The sequence below is a fragment of the Protobothrops mucrosquamatus genome, unplaced genomic scaffold, assembly GCF_001527695.2.
Source record: "Protobothrops mucrosquamatus isolate PMUCROS unplaced genomic scaffold, P.Mucros_1.0 scaffold_297, whole genome shotgun sequence".
Classification (NCBI taxonomy): Eukaryota; Metazoa; Chordata; class Lepidosauria; order Squamata; family Viperidae; genus Protobothrops; species Protobothrops mucrosquamatus.
Genome location: NW_015386373.1, coordinates 496,755 through 511,147, shown reverse-complemented (window position 1 = coordinate 511,147; position 14,393 = coordinate 496,755). Strand labels below are relative to the sequence as shown.

General features: G+C 37.0%; 1 protein-coding gene across 1 annotated transcript; it reads right to left on the bottom strand.

Moving 5' to 3' along the window:
* Positions 1-6,058: 6,058 nt before the first annotated feature.
* Positions 6,059-14,163, bottom strand: LOC107302903 (fatty acid-binding protein 5). Its single transcript, XM_015832066.1, has 4 exons — positions 13,671-14,163; positions 11,718-11,890; positions 6,735-6,839; positions 6,059-6,586 (listed from the first exon to the last, which is right to left on the bottom strand). The coding sequence occupies exons 1-4, from the start codon at positions 13,747-13,749 to the stop codon at positions 6,536-6,538; spliced, it is 408 nt and encodes a 135-aa protein (XP_015687552.1). The 5' UTR covers positions 13,750-14,163; the 3' UTR covers positions 6,059-6,535.
* Positions 14,164-14,393: the final 230 nt, after the last annotated feature.

The following is a 14,393-nucleotide window of genomic DNA, read 5'->3' as shown; positions in this document are numbered from 1 at the left end:
TTTCAGCTCTGGGAAGTGGGGGAGGGGGAGAGTGGAGTTTTGGGGTGGGTATGGGGGTTTGTACTGTAATCTTTATAAAACTTTTAATTTAAAAAAAAATTTCCTTTTCTGGTGGAGGGCTGACTTCCCACAAGGATAAAGGAAAAAGAAAGAAAAAAAGGGAGCATCACAGGATACTGCCCTACTTGACAGTTGTTTCTGCCTTTCCCTCTTAAGAATGCCATAGTGAGTTGTGTGAACCAGTTCGTTCTAGTTTAAAATGATAAATGGGTCAATGCAATGTGTAAATCAAGCCAACAGTGACTAATTTAATAAACCATGGTTGGTTTAATAAAGTAAAACAAATAATTACTTAGCACTATTAACCCAGTTATCTTTCTTTACAAGGTGAAACAGGATTTAAATTTGCTGCTAAATTTGTATTATTGCATATAACCACCTATTGCAGTACACTTAAAGAAGTGTTGCAATATACTTAACATAATATTTTAATGACAATAATATTGATGGAAGCTTTGAATTCAGATTGGAACTGTGGGATGAGAATTTCATGGGATGTGTAAGCTAAAATGTTTGTCCTTTCTGAAGGTCCTAAGTAAAAAAATCAACCTTCCTTAATTCACAATTTTAAAGGATAGAGAAACTTTTTTTATCTTTCTCCAGAACTGAAGAAGCTTCTTGGATGAGAAGTGAAACTTTTTCAAAGGAAAAAAAATCAATAAAATCCATTTGCTTTTTGGAAAAAGCACCTTTGGAATAATCAGGGCATGGATGATTGAGAAACTTCATTGACACCTGTCTCTATAATTTGGTTAACAATTTGAAAAAGACATTACTAATATAGTCTTCTTCTTTTTTTATCTTTTGTAAGAGGTCTGAATTAATTGTATTAATCAACAGAACAAATCTGTCAAATCTTTTAATAACAATAATGAAAAAGATTGCTTATTTTTAATCATTTTGATACCTATAGAAGAGAATATTTGTGCCTTAGGATTGAATTGTGAGGTCTTTAGTGCTCTCTGAACTTGGTTGTTTTCTTGAAGACGTTTCATTACCTAATTAGGTAACATCATCAATTCCAATAGGGAGTGGGGTTTGCTCTTATTTTATATACTAGTGGCTTGCTCTGTCAGAGTTGGTGGGAGCGGTTTTGATGGCTTGTTTACTAGCACTGATGATGTTAACTCGTTTAGTAATGAAACATCTGCAAAAATATAACTATTCTGAACTCATGGCAAGCTAGGATAAAAAGGCAGCAGAAGATTAATTCACCAGGACATGTACATATTTAACTCTGCTTTGTTGATCTTATGTTTCACAAAATCTCATTTTTTTTGTTTCTTCCTCCAATTGTGACCAGTTTCATTGTTATACCAGTATTTATTATTTTGTCTGTTGATTACAAAGCTTTTCCCCCTCATCCTCTCTATCAGTCTCTATTCCTCAAAAGATCTCCTACAATGCAGCAGAAGGAACTGTCTACAATTGTCTGTAGGCTACAGATCTGTCTGGAATAAAGATAGTTGATGTAAAAAAGTACCATGGTTTGTATTGATAGTCCAATCTACCTAGAATGTGATAGGAAGAGGGCTATCCTAAAGTAACTGTTTAAAAAGTGCAAGAACTGCAATTCTTGTCAATATAAATAAATCTTAAAGGAAGCACTGTCATTATTTTAAGTTTTTGGCACTCTACATTATATTCTAACATATGTCCTGTGTGTAAAATTAGCAGATCAATTCATTAGCTGAGAATAAACATTTGCTCTGCCACATTAGCTTATTGTCATACCAGAAGAATTAATTTTTATATGAGGAATCTGTTCTAAATATTGAGTCTCTGTGTATATCTGATTTGCTACAATCTGGAAGATAGAAAATCTTCCCATTCCTTCTTTCTATATATCTGAATATATTGTTTAAGAGGATTTAACATTGAGTAAAGATTGTTTAGATTCTTGCAATGTATTTTTCTAAATAAACATCATAGGCTCTTTTTTCAGGTTTTCTAACCATGAAAGATTATCCTCACAATTTTCACAAAATAAAGTTCTGGAAGAAACAGTATTTCATTCATAGAAGCAGGGGATAGATAGATATTGATCAATGTGCTGAAACAAGACATAGGGTTCAGCTAAACAGCTATCAGTTATCTATGAGTTATCTAAACAGACATGAATTTATTCTAATTCTATTGCTTTCCCAATCCCCATCTGTTAGCCACAGAAAGTGTTCACTTTCTGTGACCACACTTGGAATACTGCATCCAATTCTGGTCCTCACAATACAAAAATATATATATACTGAGACTCAGAAGTGCAGAAAAGAACAACAATGATAAGGGATCTGGAGGCTAAATCATACAATAAATGGTTAAGGAAACTAAGTATATCTAGTCTAATGAACAGAAGGATGAGGAGGTTATATGATAGCAGTTTTCAGTGCTTGAGGGGCTGTCACAGAGAAGGAGTCGATTTATTCTCCAAAGTACCTGAGGGCAGGACTAGAGGTAATACAAGGAAGATTGTTAAAGAGAGAAGCAACCAAAACTAAAGAGAAATGTCCTAGCAGGGAGAACAATTAACCAGTGGAATGACTTGCCTCCAGAAGTTGTGACTGTTCCATCACTAGAGATTTTCAAGAAGATATTGGACAGCCATTTTCCCAGAATGCTATACGGTTGTCTGCTTGAGCTGGGGGTGGACTAGAAGACCTCCAAGGTCCCTTCCTTCTTGTCATTTCCTGTATAACAAAGATTACCCCTTCCCTTTATAAATGTCTCCAGTAACATCTCTAGTGTGTTTTGTGATGGTTTTGCAAGATGGCTAGACATCAGTCAGGGTTTCCCTGCCCCATTTCCAGTCTCAACAGGGGCAGAGGAGACTCTTTAACTGACAGGACTCCAAGCCTGTCAGATACCTAGGTCACCTTGAATATCTGGTAGCACAAACAACCCAAAAGTTCATGGCATGGAATTGCTTCTCAGTGTAACCCCACCACTTGTCAATTCTTCTCTGAGTTACTTCTGAAAAATGGTGTATTGCTCTTGCAAAAGAGAGCTGAGGTCTTTTTATACTCTTCTGAAAAAGCAGCAAAGCCATCTTCAAAAACAGCCCACACAGCAGCTGGCATGTGCAGTAATGGGCAGAGGATTGCACTACAAATCATCCAAGAGGAAGGGAGGGAGGAAGAAGAGAGAGAGAGAGAGAGAGAGAGAGAGAGAGAGAGAGGGAGGGAGGGAGGGAGGGAGGGAGGGAGGGAGAGAGGGAGAGAGGGAGAGAGGGAGAGAGGGAGAGAGGGAGAGAGGGAGAGGGAGAGGGAGAGGGAGAGGGAGAGAGGGGGGGAGAGATCTTCTATTTACCCATGAAATTCTTTGTCAAGCACTTCTGGTCATCTGCTATTCTAATTGATCCAGATTTCTGAGATGAGATCTGTTTGAAGAACTGGACTCTCCCACTCACCAAAGCAGGATGTGTGCAGGGAAGTAAGAGACAACAGGTTCACAATTGACAAAACTTCAAATGAAGCACATAAAATGATACCCATAGTAAAACAACTGAAGTTTTTGCACTCCTTTTGGGGGGAAATGCCACTTTAATACCAGAACAAATAAAGAAAATGGTAACTTGTCTCAAGAATGGATTGGGGACAAGATGAAGGCAATGGCATGGGGGCAGTGGGATGGCAAAAAGTGTTTGCTGGAGCAAATCCTTGGTGTGGTCATCTGCAAGTGGGAAAAGACCTGTAGAATACTTGTCCCCAAATAATTTTTTTTTTAAAAGAAACAAGCAAACAAATGAGACTTGGCTAAATTTATATTTGGATGCATTCTAAATATTGCATATGATGTGGTAGGCCAGCGGAAATTTGTAATTCAAAATACATTTGATTTTTGGGAGCTATTCTTGTAGATGCAGGAACTAAACAGTCACACCCTTCTATATCCTGATTTAATCACATAGCATACAAAAGCTTGATTAAAATAAAGAGAACAGCATTGGAACAAAATTTACAGGGCAATGGAATAATTCATTTTGTTCGGACCAAACATTGTTCTCATAATTAAAGATATTACATTTATTGCAGTGATCAGTGCATTAATTGGTAATTGTTAATTCTTTTAAAGAGGAATAAAAATACTTCAAGGGTTACTTAAGCAGAAGTGGACTAGTGCCAAATAGGCAATATCTTCAATTCAAAGTCATTGGTTGCTGAAAAATAATGCCAACCTTCTACGTGTAATGAACACAGCTTGCTTTGACCTATTTAACTATAATTGTTTGAATTACAGATTGTTCTATGTGCTATTGCTATTTATGCTGATTCAATGTGAAGTACTCAGAACTGTCTAACATGGAAAATAATCTGTTTCTTTCTCAAATGAAAAATAGAACTGACATTTCTGGAAAAAAATATATTGGGGGAGGGTTATTCTGATTTCTGAGTATCACAGAAAATATCAAATCCCAATTCACTTTAAACTGAGATAGAGAATTTTTCCTATATGCTAACTGCCACCTAAATACCAGTTTTTAATAGTTTTTACATTAGCTAAGATATGGCATTTCAATCTGAATGATATTAATGACCCTTTGTTCAAAATGATTGGATTCACTTCCCAAAAGGTGCTTTGGCATATACATAGACATCTATGCGATTTTGGGAAAATATGCAGCTATTTTAAAGAGTTTCAGATAGATGCTATGTTCATAACTACATGTTCCTAAGCATCGCTAGGGAGTCATATCTGAACATCTTAAGATCTTTACTAAATATGATCTAGCAAACATTGCGTGCTGCATGAGTTTTGTACTGGATGGAGGTATAACTATTTAGAAGTAAGCCCTATTAATTTCAGGTGAATTTATTTTACTAGAAGATGAATAGAATAAGATTGCTGGTTAAGCTTTTCTCATCTAAAACCATTATAAACCATATCAGTAGATCTTGTGCTGCAAATTGCTCTGAGTAAAGAAAATGAGACATTGGAATGTACAAATTCTCAATTAATTTGAAAACAGGGGAAGATAACATGATCAATGGTGCTCAGTTCTAAAATAAGGGTTAAAAATGTTTATTGCCCTGGGAAAAAATTAGATCAAAAAATTACAAAGAAAACATCTGGGGAGAGTACTTAAATCCCTCCAGGTTTCAAGAGTAATACAGTATATTTTTTATTCCAAAGATAGGACTTTAATAAATCAAAGAGTTGGAATCCACTGATGTATGTTTAACCTAAGCAATCTTGTTTCAGCCATCTATTCTGAGCAGATTTAGAAACTGTAAGATTCCATGAGCATGGTTAAACTATCAAATTAAGTTTTGTGGCTTTACTGGAGTCATTTCTTCATGGGAACCGCCTGGGGTTCTAGCATTTAAAGCTGTAGCACATTTGGAAACAAGAAAACATCCTACAAGTTTTTGCATCAGAATCAAGAACAAAGCTGGATAATCCCTCCCCCTCCCAAAAAATGCTTTCTTCCCACAGCTGCTTGGAAGAGTTGTGTGAAAATGAACTGAAGAAAGACTACAATAACTGACAGCAGACTTTCAGCTATTTGATCCAGAGATTTCAATGGTCTTGTGTAGTTGTATAAGGCAAGAATTGCCCTCATTGGAAACTGACTACCTTTCCCAAGCTCTGCAAACCTTCCATTCGCTATGGAACCAATCTTGGTGTGTTTCCTCTTGAAATGCAGCAGATTTATAAATAAATTGGCTCTGTGTTCAAAGAAAGACAGCCCTGGGATCAAAGCAAATGCTGTAGGCACAGTGTTTGCTTTGTTGTAGTAGTCCTCTGATCTGGTGTAATTCCAATATGGTAGATTTGCAACTTTGAAACTGGTTTGGAAAAAGACTACTCTACAGTATGCCAATCATAGCCACGTCTATTTTTTTTTTTTACTTCTTGTATGGTCTGTGTTTAACTGCTCTTCCAATGATGGCTGATTGAATTTCCAGTTTCCAGCAGTTCAAACTGTTCTTCAGCTAAATTGCATACATGGAAGAGATTTTGGTGTTGTCTTTTTAAATAGAATAAACAGATGCACACATTATTCTAAATCATAGCCTCATTTAATCATGTTTGTTGAATAACCCACAATGGCAAGTTTCAGTATCATATTACAAATAGAAACAAGTTATGTAATTACTTAGTGCAGTGTAATAATCTTAACTAATGAGGTCTGCTTTCAGGGAAAAATACATGTTCACATTATATTTGTGCCCAGCATACTTTTGTGAATATATCTTAACACTTTTCCTACCATTTGATTTATCTAATTTCAATTTCCTAAACTTTCTTAAAAGGGCAAGGGAAATATTTCACAACTAATAACACAGTTACAATATCTCTTTTGACATTTTAAAATTTAATCATTGTCGTCAAAGACTTTAAATTGCATACAACACTGTTGCACATGATGGTTTTTTTTTTAAAAATATCTAGTTTAGAAAGAAAAAGAAAGAAAAAAATATGGACTAGTCCTCTTTCGAGAATGATCTGCCACTCTCCAACATAGACATCAAGTTCTTCATACTTTTCGATAAACACGAGTACATTTGACACCGTTCAATTCACATTCCTGGAAAATAAAAAGGTACATTCATTCTCTTTTTATAAACAGATTGTTTTGAAGCAGGATAAGGTAGGTGGGTATTTATGATATTTGAGGTAAGTTACATTTCATTTATAGTGTACAAATTTAACATAAAAGAGAAAATTCTACTTACAACTATCAGTTTCCCATCTTCTATCTTCCTTGTTATTGTGGTTTCTTTGCCATCCCACTGCTGGACCTGGATCAATGCATTGTTATCATCTAAAGTGATGAGGGTCTGTAAAGGAAGACAGAATTTTGGTATTGTGCTCCTTCTTTCAAGTGTTGATTTTCAATTTGTCTTGAGGCTAAAGGAAATGAAACTATGGTTTTTAGGCTTTATTTATTTATTTATTTATTTATTATTCGAATTTATATCCCGCCCTTCTCCTTGCGGACTCAGGGTGGCTGACAATCAATTAAAAACACCAATAACAATCACAAAGTTAAAATTAATTAAAATGAAATATTTAAATTTGTCTGATTAAAATATGATTAAAAACCCCTCTAAAAACCCCTCTTAAAAATTATCCTAGGCCAGTCCCGCTAGCTGGAACAGCCACGTCTTGAGGGCGCGGCGGAAGGAAGGGAGATCAGGGATCACCCTGATCTCTGGGGGCAGCTCATTCCAGAGGGTGGGAGCTCCCACAGAGAAGGCCCTCCCCCTTCTGGTTCTGCAGTGTGATACACAATCAAAATCAGAGGCAAACTATTCAGACACTTTATGACTGCAACATCTTTCAAGAACTTTTAAGATTTTTTGCTTCTTCTCCATCCACTGCTTTTTATAACATTCTGACTGATGAAGAAGTCTGGGGAACTGAACGTGTGCCCAGTGTTATTTGGCTTCATTCTAATAAAAGGACTACGCAACTATGCATTTTATATCTATTTGTTTAAATGATTACTATCCAGGGAAAGGCTTGCCTAAATACTGCCCTTCCTGCTCATACAAAGTGTTTTTCCTGAGTGACAATTTATTTCAGCTTTATAACAGCTACATGGTTCATCTAACCGTATGCAATATTTGACTACACACTGAGGAAAATTTCAGCAGGTGCCAAATTTGTAACTATGTGGAAAGTTCCTTTTATCAGATCAAAGAAGGCAATACTCTCATACCACTTTAAATATATCTGCTATCTCCTGTTTTCTGTTAGGTTTTTAGTATTGTGGCTTCTCTCCAAGCCTGCATCCAATCTAATTCTTAAGCATAACTTGATCCAAGAATTCCACACCCTACTGACTGACCAAGTTCTTCCCCCCTGAAGGCAAGGGCAGAAAGACAAAACATTTTTCACAAATTCTCCATGAGAACAGCAACACCCTTGGCCATCAGTATATTATCGGAAACACAAATTCAGTTTAAAAACATCAGTGGAAAAACTAAACATACTGTAGAGGCTCTATGCAGCTGTACATTTTTTAACAGTAAAACCTGCAGCAATCTTTACCAGTAGCTTGAAGAACAGCCAAAACATTTTGAGCCAAAGGCAGAGTATTAAAAGGAAGCACAGAACACCAACTACTCAAAACTAAGCTATTAAATACTAGAAGGGTTTGATCACTTCACTTGGGGTTCCACTGTGAGAATGTCTCAGTTCATTGTCCCATGATGGACTTGACTATGTTGTCCCCATTCCTATTATTAACAGCATCCCAAATTGTGTTCCTTTGATTCATAGTAAAGTCATCTCTGATCATTATGATGTATCTACTCTCAATGTTCTACAGTTCCCACTGCAGAACATTTATTTCCATTTTTTCAGCAGAAAAACATGTTTGTTTTGTTGTTGCTGCTGTTTAAAACAATGGGTAAATCTGTGTTTTTTGTGGCTAATCTGGAACTCTTACAATAATGCTACTCTATTTTGTTCTGCTGTGGTTGCTGTTTCTGAAGTTCCATGATGGTTACAGGCTTTAGTGAAACTGTGGTTCCTACTCCAATAATTCTTTTGTAAAAAATAGTGTCCTGCTAGCTTCCCCATTGACTTTGCTTGTTGGGGATTTCTGGTGAAGTACACAGCGTGCAGCTAGGGTGTGTGTGTGTGTGCATGTGTGTGTGTGAGATGGACATATGATATTTTGCCTTGCTGTGTCTTTTTTCTATTCTTCATCTGGTGTTTTTTTCTAGGCTAGTTTGCTATCTGAAGTATTCAGTAAGTCTTCATGGTGCACTAGTTTCAGTACATCTTCTTCACCACTCTTCAAATATTCTTTCAATGCCCTTTTTTTTTCTTCAGCTGTCTGTAGTACTTGCACATTACATGCCCACCTATGCTCCATGGTAAGTTTGTCAACATCGCTATGTGGATGAAGAGCACGATTAATTGTCCTGATTTTTTCTGGTCTTCCTATCCAGGGCTTTCAGTTCTGCTTGAGTCCAGTCCACTATTCCAGTTGCGGTAATTTGCTTGATGGCTTTTCCTCCACTAAGCTTGGATTTTAAGATCTTCTTCACTTCCATGTATTCTCTTCTAATCTTTTTTTTACTTTAGTGTGCTTAATGTCTATTATTATTATTATTATTATAATTGTTGTTGTTGTTGTTGTTGGTCACACAGTCAGATTTTAGACTGGATTTGGCATTTTTATACACTATCAAGTCTTTCCCAGAAATCTGGGATAACAGAAGTTCTTTGATTATTAATATTATTATAGAGACAAAAATGTGAAATCACAGGCCTAGTTTTTTAGTGGTGTTGATCTTCACAAATCAAGTTCTTCCCAAGAATCTAGGATGTCACAATGTATGTGTGCAGATCCAAGCACTGTGACCTTTAATTTTTGGCAGAATTATATTTTGTCAATGTGCATATTTTCTAAGTGCCATCCAAGACATTTTTGGTATGGTACTCAATATGCTGACCATCACAGGGACCACCACAGTTGGTTTATGCCATAATCTTTGAACTTTGATTTTTAGATCTTAATACTTTGCAATTTTCTCCCATTCTTTGCCTTGTATTCTACTATTCTTTCGATCGCCACATGCCCACTTCTTTCTTTTTAACTACAGTTAAATCTGATGTTTTATGAGCCAAGACTTTATCAATTTGGAGATCTCACAATATTTTAATTTGCTCATTTTCAACTAATTTTCCAGCTATATCTTCCCATTAATTTCATATTACTGGCACAAGATAACTTTTACAGATGTTCCAGTGAATCACTTTCACAACTGTTCTATTTTGTTTACAATCAGTTTGTGTAATCTTCTGGCACAAGATGAATATATGATCTACTGTTTCTTCTGCTTCTTTGCACTTTGAATCAGATGGTGATGATAATTTCTTTAGGGCTACCATATCTAGATTGCAAAAATCCAGGCAACCACTAGCTGGAAAGAAAATACAAGCTACAACTTTTTGCTGCCATTGGTGATTATTTATAGTTTTGATATGATGGTCCTCTTCTTTCTAAACAAAAGAAGTATCCATTAAACTAGAAATAACACATTTCTGTTTTTCTTTTTATAGCTTTTCTTTCTTTGTTGGAACTCCAGACTGAACATATATGTTAACAGCCACAACCCATATCTGGACCTGTTTAACCACTACACCATGCAAACTCATCTGCATTTAGACCACAGATCATAAGGATGATTTACCCAACACTTGAAAGATAGCAAATTTCAGAAAACTACAGAATACTAATAAAAAATAAACCTACAATACTAGAAATTGATGCATGATGTAGAAGTATTATATTGCTTGAAATTGAAATTCAGTTAATATACTCAGCATCACTATCCACCCGATTCTGTGTAAGATCAAAGCCTGATTTCCAAATGGATTGAAATGTTTTCAATACATTACTCTTTTCTACTTATTCCCAGGCAAATGACACTGATTATTGTAACTAGTTTCCTGCTCACTCATTTTTTCCTCTATGTGTCTAAAAAACTGACAGAAAAATATATATTAGAGCAGACATCCCCAACTTAGTGGCTATCGACATGCCTGACACTATATAAAAAAAAGCTTAGAGACATTTACACAGAAATATAAACACCACATAGAAATTACCCCCAAGCTGATCAGCCCTCCTGGTTTATACAGTGGATCCAGGTAAAAATAATCTTTGTAAACTTCAGTCTACAAAACTCTTCTCTATTACTCATTCTCAAGTTTGAGCTTTATTTCTAAGATTTTTATTTATTTCTCACAATTGCCTTTGCAGACGTATGTAATTTGAGAGTAATACGTTTTATCCCAGTACTTTGCGAATACAATGGCTGTTGACTCTGGCCTAGATTCAGCTCAAAGGGTTAGTTCAACAGAGCCACCAGAAGTTGGCTATAACAATTAAAATGAGCACAAAATGACAAGAAAGGGATACACGTATCTGTGTGATTGTATACACAAGAAGAGTGACAAAACTCCTCTAGATGTATCACTACTGAACAGAAAAGCACCTTTTACGATGTGGTGGTGCCTGACCACTGAATACACTGTCTAGAGAAGTTCTTTATTCCAGTGCCAAACTCCTTATTTTTCCATATTTGTTAGATTTAACTTTTTATGGCAATGATGGCATTATTTTGTGGCCTAGCCCTAGAGCCACATTTAATGGTCTTTCAGGAGCAGAAAACTGCCAAACTAGATTTTGGAAGAAGGTAGATTTCTTAAAACAACTGGGACAAATGAGTCTTGATCTAAGAACTGAGACCAAACAACATCAACTGATGCATGAAAAATTTTACTTGAGCATAGATGCACTTTTCTGCTGGCAGAGAACTGGCAATCAATGTTGTTTATGGTGTAAATGGTTCTGCTGGTACTCAGTGGGCATTCTTAAGCATGCAGACCAAGCTTAAGAACTTAAACTAGTTTCTTCATGTTACAAAGTTCTCCAGCAGTATTCAGATCAAAACAGGTTAGCACAGAGTTCTTAAACTGGGGGTAATTTGGGTATATCCTAGGAGTAATGGGCTAGTTTGCAAGTCAAGGATCTAATTTGGCACTGCTACTGCTGAGATGTTTGAGTTAAAAGAACAGAGTCTATATTTTTATGGAGGTAATGACATTATATGACTTCAAGAGTCATTGAGTCAAATAGTTAAGGAGCTTAGCATATCATATACTTGGTGTGTTCCTGGGTTACAGTCATTTACCTGAGTTTTTCGACCATCTATTGTGTTTTCATCAAATTTTTCACCTAACTTGAAGTTGAATTCTGTGGTCTTGAAAGTGCTTTCAGTTTTGACTGTGTAAGTATCACCATTCCTGGTGATGATAACATCTGGCTTGGCCATATTTCCCATCTTTCTCATCGCCATACCCACACCTGCCAAAAGGAGAGAAAATGTACTTTTATATAGGTTCAGCCAAGCACAGTCATTATATAGACACTCTCACACAAGATTAATTATCTTTTTAATTATCTTGCATAAGAGGGAGTTTTCCCATCAATGAGCTTCCTGTCCCTTCTCATTAAATTTTAATTACACATCGCCCTTGCAAAACTCTGTAAAACTCACCCTATGCTAAAATGAGTTGTATCCAAAATTAAAATGCTTGTGTGGAAAAAAGCATATTCACAAGTCTGCAGTAGGATTGGAACAAAATCATTCTACAATATGTCAGTATGTTTCTTTTCACTATGATCTATTATGGCAACTTCTGGTAAGGCAGAGAAAAATCAATACAGAGTAATTATTTTGACTCCCATAAACATGAAGTTTGTGTCATTCCAGGAGTCTGGGTTCAACAGATTTGCAGGCCACAAAATTGCTACATTTCAATTGGCTTATATTTTCCAACTGAGTTTTGGATTTTCCCATGTCTAGTCTTAAAACAGGAATATTGGTTAGGAATAGACTTTTTGTATTGCATGTAGCATGGCGTTCCTAGTTGAGGAACTATTTTTTTATATATGGTGTGCAGACCAATGAAAATGTAGTATATTTTAATTTAAATGGGCTCCAGAACTCAGCTCACTGTGCAATATTTTGGCTACAGGAACCAAAAGTATTAAACAATCATCACTGAACTCTATATTTCAGTGAAATGGATCCACAAGGACAGGATGGGGAAGAGAAAATTCTAATAAAATAATCACAAGGATGTTCTTCTTCCCTGAGAAAAGTTCAAGAAAAGAGCAACTGTATTCATTTAAAGCCATCCCCACATGCTCAACTCATTCAGTCCCATCTTCCTTCTTTTTCTCTTACACACTTTTCACATGCAGCCCATCTGCAATCTTAGTTTGCTCATCAGCTCCATTGAAACAAAGTCTATTTGTGTGCTTGTTATAAAAGCTGTTTGAGAACGCCTTCGCAGACTTTGGACAGAGAGCATTTTAAGAGCTGAAAAAAGAGACACAAAGCTCAGAATTCCATATTTCCAAACATTTAAAGGCTTCCAGAAGGGGAAAAATATCACTCTTCATCATCATCATCCACCACTCCAACCTAGATGACAAAACCATATGTATGTTTTAGAAAAATAGGGCTGCATGCTCAAAAGCACATTTTGCACAGCAACTGAACAGAATGCCAAGTACTGCATACATACAAAACAGACAACTACACACAAACACACACAGAGAGAGAGAGAGAGAGAGAGAGAGGCATACTACACATAAACCCAGACAGTTTTTGAGCTACAATCAATATTTCATTTTAATCCAAAGCAGCCATTTTAAACAAAGCCACCCTTTCTCTTAAAAAAAAAAGATGACGGGCACAGGGTAGGGTAAATTACACAGTTTTAAACAATTTTTGGTCAATTGTACTTAGCAGATCCACACATGCACTGGGAAACTGCCACCTGCATCTCTGAATAAAAGATATATGCAAGAATACAAGAATGGAACATATACAGTATGTACCAAGAAAATATGACCACTGACATCCCTACAGAAGCATTTATCCATGTTGCTATTATTATTATTAATTGCCCTATTTTTCAGTCATTCCACCCACATCCTTTTTTAAATATTTTGCCCGAGAGGAATCCAAGATCTGTAGTGGAGAATTAATTTTTCTAGTCTTGTCATAGTTCCCTTACATTCTTTTTTTTTTTTTTTTTTTTTTGACAGCACTCCCAATTCCCTTCCCTCTTACCTAATTCCTTCATATAATCCTCAAAACCTTCACTGGAGATCAGGCTCCATTTGCCTAAGAAAGGTTCTATGTTAGCCATTGCGCCGAATCGGAGATGCTAAGAGTCGCTCCGCTGGGAAAGAGAAGATCCGAGGCAAGGAAGCTGACAGAAAGGCACCAAGCGAAGCCGGAGAACCAGGGTGCAGGCCGGGGTGTCTTTATATAGCTGTCTTGAGCATGTGCTGCCGGCCGGGGCCAATGGAGAAGGGCTACGTCAGCTGTCGCACTCGCCTTGCGCTTAGCCGGAGGGCAGCTTCGGTTGGCGATACTGGTGAGCAGCGGGTCTCTCCAAGTGGTTGGTTGGCTTTGGAAGGGACGGTGCGGAGGGCTCGCTGGAGGAGGGTTGCGGCGTCGCTACAGATGCTCGGAAAGGCGTCGGGTATCCCCACCGCAACTCCGCCCCCTCTCAGTGGGGAGGCCAAGCTGGGCTCCCTTCACTCTGGCTAGTTGCGCAATTGCCTTACCTAAACTGCTTGGTTCCCGGGCGGCGGAGGCAAAAGGCTAGCGCATGCTTCAGACGCACACACACACTACCCCGCCCGCCGTCTCCAGACCTTGGTTTATGTCGAATTGTTGCCCGTCTCAGACCTGGGTTTGCCAGGAAATCCACTGCTGACACTTAGATGGGGAAGTTGAAAAATTATCCCCGCAGCATGAGATGACAAATGACGATTGTAATCGTTG